At 49.4% G+C, this 20,130-nt stretch overlaps 1 protein-coding gene across 1 annotated transcript; it reads right to left on the minus strand.

Moving 5' to 3' along the window:
• Window positions 1-1,335: 1,335 nt before the first annotated feature.
• Window positions 1,336-19,495, minus strand: LOC143428930 (uncharacterized). Its single transcript, XM_076904209.1, has 8 exons — window positions 19,351-19,495; window positions 10,122-10,361; window positions 8,672-9,392; window positions 7,153-7,304; window positions 6,120-6,366; window positions 4,592-4,813; window positions 3,442-3,637; window positions 1,336-1,723 (listed from the first exon to the last, which is right to left on the minus strand). Exons 2-8 carry the CDS (start codon window positions 10,338-10,340, stop codon window positions 1,714-1,716), a joined length of 1,767 nt encoding a protein of 588 aa, XP_076760324.1. The 5' UTR covers window positions 10,341-10,361; window positions 19,351-19,495; the 3' UTR covers window positions 1,336-1,713.
• Between the last annotated feature and the right edge of the window lie 635 nt (window positions 19,496-20,130).

Here is a 20,130-nt window from a genome sequence, read left to right on the forward strand (position 1 = left end):
CCAGGCTGTTTTCAAGAACGAAAAGTAACGAGAATTGTGTTCGAACGGAGTGTATCTTGTCGCACTCGGTTCGACGCGTACTGCGAAACGCAGGGTCGGTAAACAGGGTCGGCAATCAAAGTGAATCAATATTGCGATTGAACAGAAAAAAAAGGGGGAGCAAAGAAACGAAAAAGGAACAGAGGTAAAAAGTAGTATGTACACCATCAGTTAACAGTTAAGTGGATTTCAGTGTTGGCAACGCGGACGCACTCGTACCGATCTCGAAGCACGCACGACGAACAGTACGAATGGAAAACCCCATAACCGCCGGTAAAAACATTTATAAAAAGTAGTAGTATGTACAACAAAATTCCCTCGTACGGATTTTAACGTGACAATTAAACGTCAGCCAGTCGAATATGCGCTGAAAGCTCGTCAAACGGACCTGGACAAAAGCACCGAGTGAAAGTGTGTGCGCCCATCGTCGTAACACCGCAACATAGTAATTACGATTGACACCTATGCAGTTGATTCAAGCTTCGTCAAGCGGCGCGGCTTTTCGAGCACCTCGAATGTGTGTAGGGGAACGAAAATAAAGAAACAACGAAAGCGTGTCGCTTACCTTCGATCTCTCTAACAAACATTACCATTGGGAATCGGCGAACGATCGTCAAGCTGTCCTCCGCGTCGACCCTCTTCAGACGCCAAGTCAGATCCTCGACTGTAAGCTCTTTTTCTCGCGAGCCGATGGCTCGCTTCGCGTGATCCTTAAGACAGTCGGAAACGGGGGTAGTGGAAAAAGGACGCTGCAGCCTTTTCGGGGATTCTCTGGTGTGCACCTCCGTCGCTATTTGTGCACTGCCCGCGGCTCTCCGTTTCCCTCCGGCCGGAAACGGAACCGAAGAGGAACGCAGCGTTGTCGAATTTGATTCGGTGAAGTGGATCCGAGCGTTAGATCGAGTGGCAGCCTGTTACGTATACGTGTATGTCTCGCGACAATAAAGATTCAATATCCTCTCTCGTCCGTACGCCCTTTAGAAACTGATCGAACTCTTTCGTCCCTCTCCAGTAATCTCCTTCCCCGAAAGAGTCTCCCGAAGTTCCACCAGCCAGACAGTATTTCACAGAAAATCCCAGCGATAAAATTTGGACCGTTTCCCAAAGGTTACGTTCTCGTCGAAGGATTTCAGGAACGTAAGCCTCGCGCTATATATGCGCGATTTCGATAGCTGCGACGAGTATCGCGATCACTCATCCTGGTTTCGCGCCAGGGAACGTTCAATCTCCTCCAATTGTTTGGTACGCGAATCGAATCGACGATCCGCTGGCTCCCGCGGCTTTTGCTCGACGCGATCTCGCGCGTCCTTACTTCCGGTGATCTCAGCATACGTTCTCCTCTCGTACGGTTTAAGTGACGAATTGTCGGTCGACGTTGTACGTCGCGGGATTACAACTCCCATCAGCCTTCCGTTGCTTCATTTGCGATTCGACGTTGCGCTCCGGATTAATCTCGAAATGCACTCCTTTCTCGTTGCACCCGGAGGAACCAAGGTTCTGCTTCTTCGGACTGGATTTCTGCGTAATCTCGTCTTTCGAGACGCTGCCACGATGCTCGAAATTTTCCTCGTTCTGCTCGACGACGGTGTTCAAATGATGTCCTTGGACAACATTCGTATCGGTCTTCCACCGTTTCTCTGGTACCACTTCCTTTACGCGAATCGATCCCCGTGGTTATCTGTATCTGAAAGAAAAACGGGAACGCGGACCAACGGTTAATTCCCTCCGCCTATCGAGTGCAGAGAGTGCAGAAAAATGTGAAACATTCGAGTATCGGGAAGCAGTGGAACTTTCGAATCTCCGAGAACGTGCGAAATGCGGCACCGATTTCGTTGAATAACTCCCTTTTCACTCGGCACAGTTTGCTGCTACTCGTGCAATATTTATGGCGCAAACGTGGCACTTTAGACGCGCCCGATATTAGGATCGAATAGAGGATCGAGATGTATAGCTCGATTCGAAATTGAAAATCTAGAAATACTGCTGTCGCAGCATCTTACTTGGCTTGGTGGCCACGATACGTAGGATGAGGTATCGTCGATACAATTCGTACAATTTCTACGTTTTACCGTTCGCGATGGACGGTCTTTCGTTACGATAGGTTAACGAGCGACCTTTCGGAATGTCACCGCATTGTCAGTACCAATAAGAGACGAACTGCTCGAAGTAGCCTGGATCGAGCAATTATTCTTCGATCTCCGCTCCGAGCCAGTCCATCGTTCCACGTTCGTTCGCTATTCCGTTCCAGAAACTTTCATCCCAAGTGGCAAGATTTGTTACGGATACATCGCGTTAACCCTTCGCTGGTTATTCCTCCATATACCCCATAAATTTCGCCTTGTCCCGGAGGCAAGACAAGCTCCAAATTGAAACATAACTCTCCCTCTCGGCGAGCTTACTGCCTCGCGTACGGATGATCGATCCGCGAGGAAAAGCTGAGCGTAAAGCTCGCCGTGCGTGTCGCGTAATTCTTTCTCTCTGGATCCGGACGATCACGCGAGCCAGCAAACGAAAGGCGGTATTTCCACGGCACGCGAGACCGCGGGCACCCCCGTTCGGTTCATCGACGCGACGCTCGATCTTCGCTCGCGGCCTCCTCGGGTATTTATGAGCCTCTCGCGGTGTGGCACGCGACCAAATTCGTTGACCTACTATTTTGCGCGTACGTAACCGGCCCAATGTGTACGTGCACGTACGTGTACAGCCTGCGCCGACTGATTGCTTCCCGGGTATAGAATATTTAGCTTTCGCGTCGCACGCGGAACACCCTAGCCGATGCACGCTGACCCGTTACCCTAGAATCGGCTGGCTAGAGGAGTTCGTCGACTGCGACCGGATCCAGATTACTTCGCGATTAATTCGATTATATTTTCGACAAGCTAGCCAACGAAGAGAAATCACTTCCCGCAACAGATAGCGGAGTATCAATATTGATGGAGTACTGGAGCTCTGCAACCCTTGAACTTTTATCCGTGAGAATCAGCTGAAAGCTCTTCGCTAGGATTCTATAGGAAACAGAGGGGAAAAGGATATCCGTATCTATCTCGCTACTTTTCGACAGATCGTCGTTCTCAAAGGGAGCGTTCGTTGGCTCCGACAAATATTCAGCTTCGTTTCTTCTTCACCCCCTTTCTGCTCGCGGTTTCGATTGCGTACGGTACCTATTGGACCGTCTCGTAAACGCGAACGCACCGAGACTTGTAACGAGGAATGTGGGACAGGACGGTTTATCGTGCCGTTAGCTTGGTATCCCATCGATCGAGCAATACCGTGATTTCACGATCTGCTCGACGCGTATCGCGGATCGTATCCTTGGAAGAGGACGAGTCTTTCAACTGAACCCCGACCGATTTACGGTTGTAACCCTTGGTCGATCGAAGGGAAGATTACGGTGCGGTTTACCTTTCTGGCAACGGGCAGGCCAGAATTCTGAAAGACGCCAGCACGGTGACCACGAGCAGAGTGATCGCGACGATGATGTACACCACGCCCAAATGCGCCAGGGACACCAGGTAGAGCTCCTTGCTGCAATAATCGTTCGGGTGATGCAACTGGGACGTGTACGGCGGCCACATGATGTGGAGGATCCAGTAGTTCCCTGCGACAGAGGGAAACGAGAAAACTCTCGGACGTCGGCTAGGAATTCAGATAGATTTTTGTGTCCGTTTAAAAGGGGTTCCTCTCGCGGAAGAAACTGTCCGAACCCCGTTTCGTTCCTCGCGGAGAAACTTCCGGGACAGTCAAAGGGCAACGGTAACGAGACGGTTTGTGTCGCGCTTCCGTCGAAGCGACGGCGAGGAGCGGTTTCGCGTCGTGTCGAAGAAAACGTTGGCGGTGCTGGCAAAGTCGAAGTTGGTGGCTCGTTACTTGTATAAACGGGCGCAATTATACGTTCGTAAACGTACGGTAGGTGCGCGCGGGTATATAACTAGGCGCGATCACGAACGAGAATTAGGTTGCATCGGAGCACCTTACCACCCGTGCCGAGCAATTACCCGCGAGCCGGGCGCGATCGATCGCTTTTGTTCGTGTCGTTTCGCATCGTTTGAACACACGTTCGATACGAGTATCGAGACCGAGTGTTTTCCACGACAGAACCGTTTATCACTCTCGTCGAACGAACTAACCACGAACGCAGGAAAGCTTTAGCACAGGCGTACATCACCTCCAGATACTCCTGTCGTGCAAATTGTAATTTAGGACCGCTCTGGATCACGTAAACCGCGCCAAAACAAGTTTCAGCCTCGGTCGATATAAGCAATATGAATTTGATTAATCGCGAACGAGTCTTCGCGCGTGAATTTAAAGTTTCTCGTACGGAAAACTTCTCAATTGCAAATACTGGCGTTAGTAACCGCGATAGTACGGCGTTCGAACGCGTGAGATCGCGATAGAAGCATTTAAATACGGGGACAGGCAAGGGAATCGGTGTCGAGCCACGTGATCGATCTTTTCTTCGCGAGGAGCACGCCGTCGCTTGATAAAGCTTATTCAGGCCTTCGTATTCCTTCCGTGCGTCGCATCGCCCATCCAGTTTCCCTTTTCGACTTACCCATCACGAACCAGCCGATCAGGAAGCATGATAAGACGATGATGATCAATTTGGTGAATGAAATCTGTGGTCTGGCCGAGGGAACCGTGAGCATTTCCGGCCTCCTCGATCGTATCTGCGAGTAGATGAGCAACCCCATCAGCATCGTGCCGAACGTACCACCGATCACCATGTAGATCGGTATACTCGGTTCCTTTGGACACTCCTTGAAGAAGCTCCAGCCTGCAACAAACCGAGACGAATCGTGCGGAAACGATGCGACGTCTCGCATCTCGATCTTGCACTATTTCCTCCAAGACGCGTGGGACGCCTCGCGCGATTTTTCGTGCACGTTTACGATGACGAGCGAACGAAAGTATCGCCGCGGGTCGATACCAAAAAGTTTTAGCGCGGATTGCGTTGAATAATGTAGCGGTAATGACGTTGCCTGACTTCCACTCACTGTGCCACGTCCTATTTCGATACTTTAACTAGCACTCAGGCCAGCGCTGCATGCGAACCCTCGCGCACCTAATTCCCGTCCACCTCTAAACCCTCTCTAGCCTACGATCACTTATTAACGCTTCCGATACCGGACGCGTATCTAAAAACGAGCATTCACATAAATTTCGTCGAAAGCGTCACGAACGTGTTTCGTAATTGACGAACTCAGTGGTCTCATCGTCAAACTATCCCAATAGAATTCACCAGTCGCTCAGTACCAACACCCCATTACGAACGAAAGATAGCGAACATCAGTCAACGAGTTCAGCCGCTCGGATTCGCTCGAGATAAGGAAACGATGTCGGTTTTAGCTGCAGCGACACGAAATGACGATAAATTTCTCAGTACATCCGCCGGAGCGTTCACCGGGGCTTGTAATTCTCGTTTCTACGAACAACCACCACGCTCTTTATCGATCTGGAGAACGTTCTATAGGCACTCGTGGATGAGGTGAACGCGCTAGTTCAGGCGACTCGCGGTAATCCATGGCCACGGCAATAAGCGGACGAATCAGTGAAAAATTGCAGTAAATGACACGCGTGCCAGAAATCAAACACAGAGTCTGATCGAGTTTCCGTATTATTCATCTTTGAGCAGCGCATCTCCGATGTTCGCGTTCCCATTCCGCGGCAATGAGCGTCGCGAGACTGCGTCGATGCGGTATTAATTTAGATTGCGTCTGGAAGCCAAGTCACGGATAATTGACGATGATTTACCGGGTAGACGTATATTATGGACGTACAAGAAGCATCCACTGCTATTAACCTTTACGGATTGATAAAGATGGAAGTCGGGATCGATGTTGAATGTTACGTGCACCGACAGTTTATCGAGCTTTGCTAATTGTGTCGATGCGATTACGGATAGTGAACTTTTCGATACCCTGAGAGCGTTTCACCTCTTGTTTCTACCATTCTTTTAATTCTATGGTACTTTGTATCGCTAGAACGCTCTGACATTTCGAAACGTTTCGTTTCCGGAGGAAGTTCATCGAAAACATTTCGAGTGTCGCGTAAACGCGCGTCGCCGGGTTTCCTCCGCTCACCGTAGATCAGCATCAGGAACGGCACCGAGAAGAGCAATATCAAGCATCCGGTAACCACTCTGGTCCTGCAGACCACTCTCAGCGCTCTGAACACGAAGTCGCAGATGTTGGTCGCCTCCAGGTTCGCGTCCTTCAATTGAAACACCACAGAGCCGTAGGTAATCACGCCGAGGTTCCTGTTCTCCATTGTGTTCTCAGGCGCTTTCGCGCTGCTGGTGAACAGCCGTCGCGACTCGTCCCCTGAAAACTGAGCATCGATTGACTTTTAATCTCCCTAAGGTAAATGGTTCGGCTGAAACCGTGCTCGATATCGGAAAGACGGGAGAATCCACGAGCTTTCTTGTTAAGGAGAGGAAAATTGAAACGGTTTCCGATCGTTCGGTTGTCGAAAGACCGCAAACACAAACGTTTCCGGTCACGCCAAGTCGAAAGTCAAATTCTGTCCCTGCGGGGGTACAACTGCGCGTGCTTACCCTTCGAGATCTAACAAATTCGCGCGTTACGAGGTCAACAGGGGGATGGAAAATGGAATCGTCCGGAATAATTGCTCGAACTGGTGGCTATAAAACGTGTCTCGATGCAACGACGAACCGTTACGTCTGGCAGGCTTTGTAATTTTTCACGACCCGGCTATTTTTTCGGTTCCCGCGGGACTGTTTCCGCGCACGGTCACGGATCAGTTCGTTATATCGTCCGTAAATTTCGTCGGTGGACAGCGCAGGGAAGAGGATGGAGGGTCGTAGGATATGTGACTGGATAAAAGATACACGACCATATTTCGCGGTGAAATTACCGAACGTGTCGTTGCTCGGCGTCAACGACGATATATAGATACGTTCGCTAAAGGTTGTCGCAAATTAATCATTTATATACGAAGGACCAATACATTTTACCTCAACATACTAAACGTTGCTATTCCAATCCCTCAAAAACCATTGCAAAATATGGAAACAATGATTCTTTCGATAATTATAGTTGTGGAAGTCGATCGTGACGATTATCGTTAATATTCTACGGTTTTTGAATGTTGTACCTGCGACACGGAACTGCTGGCTCGCCTAGAATCCTCGAAGGTGGTTGGTCCGTATCCTAAGTTGATCTGGACCGTGCTTCCTCCGGATTTGACGCTTCCCGAGTTTATCTCCTTCTGCCGAGAAGGTGGGGAATTTCGATTGCCGTTCATACCTGCGCAAATAGCAATGCAGAATCTCACCCTCGGCAGAATCACCGGTGGAGTCCGTTAATGGCTGCTGGGGTAACTTTCGCAGACAACTGGAGACAGTCTGCTAAGAGTGCGAGGTGTCGCGCGGAAACGGTTACCTAAATTTCTTGACGGCGCGGTAATTAGGTTTAACTTTCTGCTCGGAACGCAACAAGCAGATAAACCGCAACGTGTCAGGATGTTCTAGCGGCCTAGCTATCTCCGCGTCTGGAATTTACACGGGACCCGGGAGATGATAAACCGTGCCTCGTAGTCCGTGAACGATCTGTACACGTTCGTGAGGGTGGCATACCTCCCTTAATGTGGTTGCATCCAAAACCAATGAAGCCTCGTGATGATAAACTTGCCCCTATCGCTATCCGATTATCCCCACCGGTAATAGATCTCGCGATCAAATAACATTATCAGCTCGTCGAATCTATTTTCAGCGATACGATCGCCTCGAGTACCGTTCATTTCCGACTGATCTGCCACGAGGAGAAGATCGCAGTATCAGTCGGACTGGTTTACGTTCGAAAATCCGACGCCAACTCCCTCCCGTCGAGCATCCGGTGATCGGATTCTGTGCTTGGATTACGCGTATGAATCTTTGAGATTGATCAACGGAACGAATGAAATCCGCGACCCTCTCGAGACGCGGCATCGATGTTAGTCGGTAACGAGCGTCAAATTGCTGGAAGATCCTAAACATGCGGGGTTTAATTAAATCGCGGCCGCCACGGGACGCGGCGTGCGACCCACCGCTGGCTCGAGAGGACGCGAGATCGGGGGAATCGGGGCGATTAATTATTTCATCGAGTGTAACGCACCGCACGACGGCGCCGCGGGGAAGGAATTAACACGTGGCGTGCGGGGGTTTCATTTTCACCGGGTGGACCTCGTTCCAGTTGTCCTTGCGAATAGAAACGGGCACGCGATTCGATAATACCGTTTCGGGAACGGTCGCCTCCCACTGTGTGCGGCTTTAATATGTCCGAAAATGCATTACCGTCGGCCATTTCGTAAATTACAAAATCTCGTTCCTCCGAACACCGGCCGACTCTATCGGATTTCGCCTTTTCATGCCATGCTCTCTATTCGAACATCAGGATTGCAAATGTTCGCATTGAAATTCCCCCGGAACGGTATTTCCGCGCGTAAGAAATACGTTCGCAAGGAATCGATGTTTATTCGCTGAAGCTATTCTCATCGAGTCTTGGTGGTCCATCGTTCGCAATGGGGAATACCGAATTCCTGAAACCTGGATAGTGCCATTTCGCGGATCGCCATGGCAATTACATTAATGTAGCGTGTAACACTCGCTACCCATCGGAGACCAACGAATTCTCACCTTGATCAGCCGAGGCCCTTCTAGGGTCTTGCGCCATCAGGCTCGCCTTTGCGGTTCTCTTCTCCTGCAGACCACTCAGGCTGCCTCTCGGTGTCCTGTCGATGGTGTCTGGATCGATACTCCGCCGCGGGCTCCTTGTCTCTTCCTCGTTAGTCCCGATCGACCCTCTGTGTCCATCGTTCACCGCGATGCTACCACGCGAGGATCTCACCTCGTAAGGGGCGATCGAGCTTCGCGGGCTCTGATTCATGTATTCCGAGGCGATCGAGCCGCGTGGGCTTCTCTGAGGGCTACGATCGCCGAGTTCCATGTTAGTGATGCTTCCACGAGGGCTTCTCGAAGAATTCGGTACCAAAGAGTGTCGAGGGCTGCGAGGCGGCGGGGGATTCCCGTTTTCAGACATCAACGACGTCCTCGAGCCGGTCGGGGGAATCAGACTGTTCCGTGGGCTTCTGTTCCGCGCTATGTCCGGTACCAAGGAGTTCCTCGGACTCAGAGGGGCCTCGAGGACCAACGAATGCCGCGAACTGTAGAGCCCGTCTGGCGCCAAGCCTGCATCGGGGACCAAACTGTTTCGAGGACTTCGAGCACCGTTCCTTGGTAGTTTGTAGTAGTCGTCCGGTACCAACGAGTTGCGGGGACTTCGGCTCATCTTCTGGTTCAGCATGTTCCGCGAGCCACCGTATTGGTCGCGATCCAGCAGAGGCCTATGGTTGATGCCCTGAAAGGTCAAGGTTGTTTCCACGAAATTGATTAAACTTTCGAGCGAACTACGACGAGGCGGGGACGTAAAGGATTTCCGCGAGGAAGTTCCGACGATCACATGCAAAGAAGTTCCGCGAGATTCGGCTCTTACCCGGTCTACTGCATACAACCGTGTTCTATTTTCCACTCCCCGTCCCAAGTTCCAAACTTTCGAGCAATTACATCGTAGAACGGAGAATAAGCATTGGGACGGGGGGAAGGTGCACCGCTCGAGAATGATTTCCGAGGGACGCCTCGCCTATTGGCACACGTCGGACTTGTCTCGTGCAATTTTTCATCCGCGCGATAGAAGTCCCCGGAATTCCTCGAAACTTTCGTCCACCAAAAAGTTTCGTCCAACGTGACGGTGACCGGCACGTTTCGCAATATTTTTACTTGATACGACGAACAATGATACGTCGGTGTCGATTACTCGATTTATCGCTCGACGTGCCGTTAAAAATTTGCATCTCCTACCTTTCAATCTCGAATCCGTACCACGGGATCGTATATCACGATTCGAGTGTTCGAACCGTTCCGAGCGCGTCTGGGGAGGCATTCGCTACATCGAATTCTCGGACTTTACGCGCCTCTATTAGCGTATTCATGCGAGTTCTATCGGTTTCTACTAGTCATGCAAATTAATAGAGCGAACGGTCGGTAGACGGGCTTAATCCGGCAGAGAGAACGGTCAATTATGAACAACCTCGTCGTCGTTTTCCCTCTCGAGATCGATGTCGGGCACGAAACCGCCCTGGGGCGAGCGTTGACGTTCCATGGTTCCCCTGGGGCTGGCCTGTGGCAAATCGACAGGTTTGTCGGTTGCCACGCTCGCGCGACGTCCTCTCGGCCCGGCGACCGTCGCCGCGTAGCCGAGATTCCGCGTTGGCCTGCACCGTTGCGACGACGTGCTACGGTGCAACATCACGTCGGCACTGTCTCATCCCTGAAAAACAAACGCAATCGTGACAACGACGAATACGATCACCATCATAGCAATGCGTGCGACGAGAACGTGAAACGCGAATTCTCCAACTCCAACAGTCACGAGACACCGATTAATGAACCATTCGAAAGAAGTCTCTCGAGCAGCGGTAAGCTAATCGGCGCGGTTCATGTATCTGCTTGAACATTTTTACTCGAGCGGCATGCAAAGTGGCCGCGGGCACGAAACACGGGATGGATCGTTCTACGTTCAGCCTGGAAAAGGTAATCAACAGTATGGAATCAATTTCCCGCAAGGCGTACGGGACACGCCAGGGTACGTAATAAACCTGACTTTTATAAATGTGACCCAGATAGGTGAGCGTCGCGCCCCATCGCTCGTCAATTTCGATCTCCCGTACCCCCGATCGGGGCTAGCGAATATTTTCATCGGATCGGACGGCCTCGAGCGTGTACATAACGCGTTGTCGCGCCTCGCCAGTGAGAACGATTGATATCATAAACGTGGCCGATTAACGGGGGGGAAACGGGCTCATTAATTAATAACAGCCGCTCTGCCCAACCGGCGAACGAATCGTAATTGAATTTTCGTGCGATCGGCGCTGGCCGGTGTTCCCTCTGCTCTCGTTAAACGAGCTTCATTATCGAGTAATATCCTCTTTGTGATTCTCTGCGTGAATTTAACACCACCGGAAACGAATGAATTTCGATCGCCTATTGGGGTCACTGTCGATTACGACACACGCTCGACGTATCGTCCGAGTGGTTTTCGCAATATTGCCACAGATTCCCTCGCGAGCACGCGAAAAATCCACTATCGTGGCGTGTTTCTCGTCGTGACGCGTCTTTCGGATCGTAGCGCGTACATCCGGGTAAATTCCACGGGTTGAAATCAGCGAAACGATACAAGCGAGGGAGTGGAGCTTCTTTTTTTTGTCCTTTTTTACCCGGGAGAATTGCATTCCGTGTCGCGTGTCTAATAAACCCCGCGCAGCCGGAATTAAGCTTCACAGAGGATGCACCGTCGCTGTACAGTAATTAACGTCCGCGACGCTACGCCCCTAAGAGGCAATGGCGGTGATTTACGTAAATCGAATGGGAATCGCGTGTTCCCCGTTGCGCCATCGCGTAAGTTTTCCGGGGCGTCGTCGAAAGTGCAACGGGGTCGTGATTCACGCGCAACACGTGAGCTGAGAACGGGATCGCCTGAATACAGGACTCGTGCGTTAAGGTAGACGACGAAAAGGTTCGCGAAATTGAACGCAAAGTTGAACGTATTGTCGCGCAAACGTTTCGTGCTTTCCGAGAGAGAAGATCTACCGCGGTTACTTTAAAGATTACCTCTCCACTTTACAAATTGCGCCGATTCTTAGATCGCGTCGCGTATCGCACCGATTATTTCGCGTCGCGCGACGTGATTACTCGGAAATTGTGTTAATTCCCACAGGCGCCGAAGCGAGGATCGAAAGTAGGGATTTCCGTCGATCAGGTAACCAGATTCTCGCTCCATTTCACGGTGTTCGTCACCGCTAACAAACCGACGTGATTCGATCCGAAGAATCGGTTAGGGGATGCGAAGAAGTGAGAGGCGAAGCAAGTTTTCGAGTAGCTGGCCGCGGCGGTCGGTTATAAAATTAAACGATGTCTCGAAGTCGAACATTGCTAATTAAATTAGCGATTCGTAGGGGAGGACGAGAACTGTTCCCTGGACAGGAATCGAAGGAGAACTCCGAGGAACGCGTCCGTGTAGGCTGCTCGAGTGGCTATACCGAGAAAAAGTTAGCCAGAGTTTTAAATCAAAAGTTCGTAGGGCAAGATGTTGCCGGTGGAATGATATAGAACGTTATCCCGGTAGCTCGCGAACGAATTATGTTAATAAGTAAACGGCCAGCGAGGCACTCGCCGTTATCGCGATGTTTCGCGGATATATCCTCGAGAAAAGAGTTATACGAGTGCGAATGAAATTTCTGCGTGAAACGCTGATTAAATGGCAGGGAAGATTAACGACAGGGGAAACGCGAACGTCGACGACATCGATTCCGGCTCGGAAATTGTCTATTAATCTATTCTACTCTGCAAACGAATCGATTTATCGTTGTTATCTAGAACGAACAACGAAAGTATTCGGACGTTAGTAAACAATTCGTTCGTGTAAACAATCGACGATTAATCGGTATTGATCGAAGCGAATTGCATGTGCAATAACGCGCATCCATTTAACGGATGCGGGCGTAGACTTAAAATATACCATCAAATTAAATATACCTTGTTAAAATACGATTTCCAATCCGTTTCCGATTGCCCGTGCAGGCGAGTTTCGCGCTTCGCGTCGCGAACGGAATCGATTTCGCGATCGTAATACATTTACGAAGGTAATGATGATTGCCAGGGAAGAAAATGGTACAATTCCGTGGTCCGATCTACGACTGGACGCGTATCGCTCGATGGTAATCGCGAAATGGACAGTTGAAACGTTGGAATGGCATGAAACAAGCGATGAACGGGACGATCGACTGCGATAATTCGAGTACAAAATGAAACGGGAAACGCGTGCACAGGAATTGTCCGGATGGCACGGTACGGGCCTTCGACAATTAATTGCAGCTAGAGCTGAAATGAAATATCTGGTGTTCGCGGTCGATCCGGTGGCATTTTTGTACAAGCCGTTACTCTCCCGGAAATTAATTAACCGAACGCCACCGCATTCCGATTACTAATCGTACCGATAACTTGATACGTCGCCTCCATTAACGCGATACGCGTTTTCAGTTACTCGACACAACAGGGAGAATTGTAAAGCGTTCGCTTTGACCGATCGTTTTACAATCCATCGAGAATTACACGGAGACCAATTCCAATGACTAAACTAATCTAATTAGCAACGATCATTTTCTAATCTTCCGAGCAATCCATTTCCGGATAATTCCCTTTTTCGTGGAGAATTAAATTCATATCCCAACGGTATCCAGGGACCAGGAAGGGACGCCTAATCCACGGATAATCATTCCATCTCTTGGTTACACTCGAGAATCAAGGGACGAAGGAATTTTCTGCTGAAAGCAACGAACGCCACGCCGTAAACGAGAATTGCGAGAGAACGCGCGTGACTTAGTTAAACAATTGAATGAAAATTGAATCCATATATCCAGTGGACAAAGGAAGAAAGAGAGAGAGAGAGAAAAGGCAGTAATCGTCCCTATCTTTCAGCCATCTCAAGGGCGAGCGTATCCCATCGCTCTCGCGAGATCCATTTGTTTCCATCCGTGGAGAAAGGCTGACGAGAGAAAGGGCGCGATGAGTTTAACGGCACGGAATCGAGGCCAATTCCGACGGGCTTTCGCGCGTGGCCGTCGCGCGATTCTTCTCAATTTCTATTGCGACAGGATTACCCCCTCGTCGACGGATTTTTCCAGCCGGTTTCGGCTGTCACGACGCCCCCGGGCTAATTGAGTTCCACGCTCGAACGGGACTCGATCGATTCTCGCGACAGACGCGCTGAACGACCGCTCGAAACATGGGTCCTCATCGCGCAAAGAGACAACGAGGACCACAGAAAACTCGGATAGATCGTGAGATTTTCGAGCGACACGAAAAACGAGGATCGACATCGATCCTGGGGATCGATTCTCCCTTAGTTCTCGCAGAATCTCGAGCGTTCGAGTGCGCGCGAATTAGAACGATCGTTCGAGAGGGATTCGCTATCCCGCGAAGTGTCAAAGGTGTCCTCGGTTGTCCGCCGCGAGGAAATTGCTCGAGAAATGGAAGTCGAGCGAGCGAGGACGCGTGGCGGAGGAGGATGTAGGCTGACTAGTTCCATCTGGTAGGAAATTTATTCCGATGGCCCGGTGGAAATGAGCCCACCTTCGGCCGAGAGGAGATTTCAACTTATCGGCGAGGTCGTTTCGCGCGTGATTGGACGCTTGCTCTGACGTATCGATCCGATTTCGCTTCAAAGTTCGGGGGGGAAAAGGACCGTGGCCGACGAAACTTACGCGGTGAAAAAGTACGACGCCGCCAAGTGGCACGCTGTTAAGGATGAAAGTTGATTAATGGCGGCGGGAAGCTGCACCCCTTCCTGAATGCGGGAGGTAATTGAAACTGTCGACGTTCGTTCCTCCCGGCGAAATTTTTCGACAATCAAACGGGGGAGAGGAAAGAAAAACGCACAGAGCAACGTTAATTACTTTAACAAGCGGTCCAGTGATCGATCGACTGGACGCTGTATCCTCGACAGGGAAATCGAGGTATTATTTTTCACGTGGACCTGTGAGCGAACGGTCGAGATCGAAAACACTTTCATTTATTCCTCGAAACAGAGGCTATCGGATAAACGATGAAATAGAGTTGAAAAAGCAATGGCAAAGGGATCGAGTGAATGTTGAACACCCGTGTTGGGAAGACTTCTCTATTGTTTAATATTTATCTCCCTCTGGTCCCCAGTCGCAATTCCATTCGGCCAGTTATGAGATGTATCTCTTGTATCAAACCTGTTTCGATTTTCATGAATTCTAAGATAAGGGAAGCGACACCGTTGCCTCAATTTTTTCCTGGAAGGGAAAAAAGGGCGGCATCGTCGGTTATTTATGCGGGAAAAGGGAGTACCAATGACAATCGAGCGAAATTACACGTGCTGCGAAGGCCGGAGGCAATGGAACGAGCTTCAGACCGCTTCATCCGTTGTTCGAACCGTTGGTAGCTGCGATGCGATCTCTTAAAAGAAATCGCTGCTACGTATTCGTTTAGCTTAACGCTGTCAGTTTCGACCGGTCGAGAAGATGAACGATGCCCACCGCGATGCAAACTTGTATTTATTTGCACACCTATCCACTCTCAAAAGTTCGACACTGATTCAATTGATTTCGTGGACTCGTTCGAGCAATCGCATAATGAACAAATGGTCCGGATTACCGATCTGGAAAAGAGATCTCTAATCCCTCTCTCTCTCTATTGATCATACTTTATTTCTCGTTTTCAATGCTCCCTTTGTCGAATGAATAGCGCGCGTGGAGCAGCATGGAAATTTCGTCCATTGTTCTCGCAGTTAAAAGTCGGGGACAGTGCGCGCGACTCATTTGTTGTTCAGTTCCGAACAACGTTGGAATTCGAGTCGGCTCGAGTTATGCGATGTTAATTCACGCGACGTTAATTTTGTACCGTTTCACTTTCAGGGAGCCGTTCCGCGTTTCGCGAGCCAACGCCAAAGCCGACTGTTTGTGCGTTTAATCCAACGCGTTGCAACGCTCCGCGTAAATGGTTTCATCGCATCGGCTACCGCGTATCTCTGTACACGCTCGCATGAAAACGATCGCCGTGGTATAACAAAAGCAACGGCAATAATACCGCTCAAGAACTTTTATCCTCTCTTTGGCGATTTCAATTTCGACCGGCGTTTCGTTCGTACGAACGCGGCCAAAGCCGGGGGGATTTGATCGCAAAAGATGGGAAGCTCCGACCGTGCGTTGACAAATACAATTATGTTAATAACGCGCAGGATAAACGGACGATGTAATCGTATCAACGTAAACTCCGTATTCCGCGAAGTTTGCATAATGCACCGGGTATCCGGGAATTTCGAAGCGTTTCACACCGAGTAGACAGAGAAACGTAAGTTCCCTGAAATTCGGATAACGCACGGATGCGGTTAAGGGGCGCGATGCCACGACCACCAGTGGATTAAATGGTATTACGAGGCACCGTTGTTAACGAGTGCTCGATTCACTAAAAAGCAAATTGTCGCGGAGACAGAAAGTGACGTGGAAAAGGAAATTCTGATACGAGCGTAGACACCGGGAATCTTTCGGTAGCGTTTAATTGGCGCCTTTTAAGGGACGTGGCGCGGAGCCAGATTGGATTTGACACTATGCTCTTGCAGCGAACACCAAAGTGCTCTCGCAGTTGAAAATTGGTCGGGGGCTTCTCGAGCGGAAAGTACTTGCTACGCTTTCAATTAGCATTGTTCTGCCGCTTGGGCGTCGTACATGAATTTATTTCACCTTAGTTTCAAACCGGGGATAGATCCGTCCGTGAGTTCCAATTAGACGTGTTTTTCACGGTCAGTTCCGATCCGACCCGTGGAATTAACCGTGGCTCGAAACATCTTGGAAATCGTACTCGTCGCGTACCGAGAATCCCGTAGGCGGATCAAAACACGACGCATTTCCCACGAATATTTATCGAATCAGCTAATTACGCGCAGCGCATAGTTTAAAGCTCCACGCGTATACAAGATTACACCGTTCAAAGGAGGTTCCCCCTTTGACGTGGAAAGCGAACATATTAATCGTAGTAATTAATTCATTCGTCCAAATCGACGGGAATTCGATTGCGATCCGGGCGAATTTTCAGCGAACTTTATTCGCGTGATGTCTCTAAAAATCTCATCGCCCCTGTACGCGGGGAAAATAAAACGCAACCGCGGCACGTCAAACAGTCATTTGCCAATTAAGAGAGACCATTATACGAAGGTTCGACCTCGTTACCCGTGCAGGACGAAGTACTCCCCGCTGCTATACGCGAAGTTGATTAACTTTAAATCCCGGGGATTTCGAGAACATCGACACATCGATCTCGTGATTGTATACACTTGCTAATGCTATTCGTGACCGGCACTGGACAATTTCGCTTACCAGCGGACTCGCGATCGATATCGTGGAAACAAAAATAGAACTTAATGCACTTATTTTACATCCAGCTGGTTGGACGCGGTCGAACGCGATACGAACCGGCCGAAAACCGTGTCGGCCGCGCGCAGTAGTATAAGCCTTTCACGTGTCAGCCCTGTTCACGTGTCGAGAAGACGCGCCTGGCGAACCAAAGACCCTGGCTATCATTTCAGATTTAGATGAGCTCGTGACCAGCTCTGTCTAGCTTACGCCTCTTCTCCTAGCAGATATGCATGCCTTTTCTGTTCGTAATCCCATAAGAACGTACGTTCCTCGTCAAGCTGAAGAACGAGCGAAAAGTTCCGCGATTACGGATGCGAAATCTTGCACCGCGTAGTGTCGCGAAGCTTGTCATCCATAAAACAGTGGGTCGTGCGCTAAGATCGCCGAGTGGATAATTAACGTTTACTTTAATTAAAAATGGGTACGTACAGAGAGTAACCTTTTAGTGTAATTTGTCGAGGGACTCGTGTTTCCCGGTATGATATCCATCCAGCGGATGCTGAATGTCGATGGTTGAAATAAAAGAGTTGTGTCACGATGCATACCGACTCGTCTTCACGGCGGTATCAAAGGTTCTTAGTAATCGTTCCTCCTTCTTTCAATTTACATTCGCGAAGACTAAGCGGTTTTGAAAAGGAATTTTTATGTTCCGAAGATTTTGCCTCTCCGACCAATCTTTCTTGTCATTTGCAAACGGATGAAATTTCCTCCAATTAGTTTTGCTTGCACAGAATGCGATATGTAGGTTGCGCTTTCACGAAGGAGCTGGAATTCGCTAATATCATTAATGGATGTGCTCTTTTATGTCACCATCAATGTCGTTTTCGCGGGGAACAGTGAACGAAGATAGACGTTTAATTTTATCGCGGCAAACTTTGTTGGGGGTGCGAATTTTGTGACGAGAATCATTAAGGAAATTTTCGTTGGATTTAAAACGGGACACGTGTAACGTTTTATAACGATCGTGGTAAAAAAGAATCTATCTTTCTAAAACGAATCAACGTCGAACTATGCGCGGTGGGATTGATTAAAAGATTACCGCGTGGGTGTGAAATTTGTATAAAAAAAAAAGTTAATGCGATGCAGGATCAGCGATGCGACGAAGGTACGAAGTATTTCGCGTAAAAGCGTACAGCGTTCTAATGTAAACGATAAACAGAAATATTCTCGAAAACGTTGACAATAAATTTTAATTCTGCACCAGTATCCTTGGCAGCACGTTGAAACTTATACGAAAGGGTCCTTTATGATAAAATGTAATTAAACGAATATATTAGTTGCGCAACGGTACGTTTTTTACTCCGTTTCATAATTCATCTTATGTACATTCTCTGCGCGCTAGACAATTAAACCTAATTACTCGTTCGAGCGAGAAAATTAAAGGTATGCTAATACCTCTGCTATTTCAATCCTCCGTAGCCAGCGAAGAATTCCCTATCATCGATGGTACCGGTGCATAAATTAAACAGGAATTTACATATATTAATTTTCCCTCAAATACTTCTTCCCCGACATTTTTTTTCCAACTGCCCCCTTTTTACCGCGATAAAATTATCATCCGGATAATTTGTCCTGCTCGTTTTATGCGCTGACCCAAAGCCCGCGAAATATTGTACGTTCTTGACCCAGTTGCGCGTCGAAATTTCTATCGCGTAAAATTCTGAAACCCGCGACGAACCGGTGCCAATGGAAGCGAACGCAATTGGGACAGGGCGTAGAGATGAGACCAAGAGGAGGAGGGTCAACGCCCAAGCAATCCCACTGTTTACAAACGTCTTTTAAAAAGGGCCACTTCTACGCGAGGCATAATTACACCGTCGGGCATTTGGCTGTTTCCATGCAGCGTGGCCCTTGCTCCAAGTCCTTTCATCGACCGCCGAAAAAGGGGTAGCTTAATCGCATCGGAAAGCTTGTCGAGCTTCGGACGACCACTCGACCAGTTCCCCTCGATTATTTACCATTTCCCGCTTCTGTTCTCGTGTCAATAACACCTTTACCAAAAGTCAACAGCAAGTGCGGTTGTTGCCACAATCGATCCTCGTTTCTATGTTGCGAACTGTCCATTCGACGTGGCATGTAATTTAAACCGATTATTACGTGCTTTTGTTATTCCAAGCCTGCGTTTCGTGCACTCGAGCGAGACTCGTGTCTCCTTTATCGCACGACAATTAGAACAATTCGGCACGAAGCTGTTCAGAAAATACCCGCAGACGAAAGGGTCCGAGAGGGGACAAACAACTCGTATCGCGCCCTTCGTATCGGTCACACGGGAAGACATGCGCGACTCGAGCAGCTCGAGAGTGAAACATCGGTAAAATGACTTACCTCCGCGCGTAGATACGGTGGTGTCGTGTGCACGTCCAGCAAGGAGTAGGATCGCGAGCTGTCCTGGTTGCCCGTTGGTATCATATGTCAAAATGGTCCTTCCTCGGCGGCTAGCAAAAGGTTGCGAACAGAGACACACTCGGCTCCTCTACTCGAACGACGCAGCGAAACTGTTGCGATTTTTCGTAGGACGCGCGACTCGTTCGTACGTTCTTTGCGATTCCGGCAACTAATTAGACCGGAGGGGTTGGTTTGTTTTCGACGCGGCAGCCGGTCGTAGGACAAGTTGTCGCGGTCGCGGCTCGAAGCAGACTGAACGCGCCCCGCCACTCTGGCCAGCGAATAGCACGACGCGCAGAACGGAGACGCTCTCACTGATACGCCCTGTGATCGCGGGTTTGACCCGAGATGCGATATCAGGGTGATCGTCGATTACATTCGATCGTTTCCTCATCGATCTTGCCGAGTTTTACATTTTTAGGGTATAGCCGGAATAATTTGCGATAAGTTGAGTTTCACTCGTTACGAGTATGGATGAAGGGGTTGTCGCAGACCATGCGAGGGTTTCTACTTATACTCGAAGGTGTTTCCGGTGATATATAATAAATTAATCGATTAATTATTCCGGATAGAAGAAAGTAAGGGGCTTTCACTCGGTGATAAACTTTCATCCATCCAGTGGCACGTGGTAATTGTTGCTTAATCAATTACCGCGGTGCAGCAGCACGTCTTACGCGTTAAGTCGCATCGCTGATAGGTTAATTGATTTACTCTCGTTCT

This window comes from Xylocopa sonorina, chromosome 11 (assembly GCF_050948175.1).
Source record: "Xylocopa sonorina isolate GNS202 chromosome 11, iyXylSono1_principal, whole genome shotgun sequence".
NCBI classification, from domain to species: domain Eukaryota; kingdom Metazoa; phylum Arthropoda; class Insecta; order Hymenoptera; family Apidae; genus Xylocopa; species Xylocopa sonorina.

Coding starts and splice junctions, on each gene's coding strand:
- LOC143428930 (XM_076904209.1), bottom strand. CDS start 10,340: ATGTTGCACCGTAGCACGTCGTCGCAACGGTGCAGGCCAACGCGGAAT. Junction 9,393..10,121: donor AGAGGGAAAACGACGACGAG/GTTGTTCATAAT, acceptor TTGACCTTTCAG/GGCATCAACCATAGGCCTCT. Junction 6,367..7,152: donor CCAGCAGTTCCGTGTCGCAG/GTACAACATTCA, acceptor ATCGATGCTCAG/TTTTCAGGGGACGAGTCGCG.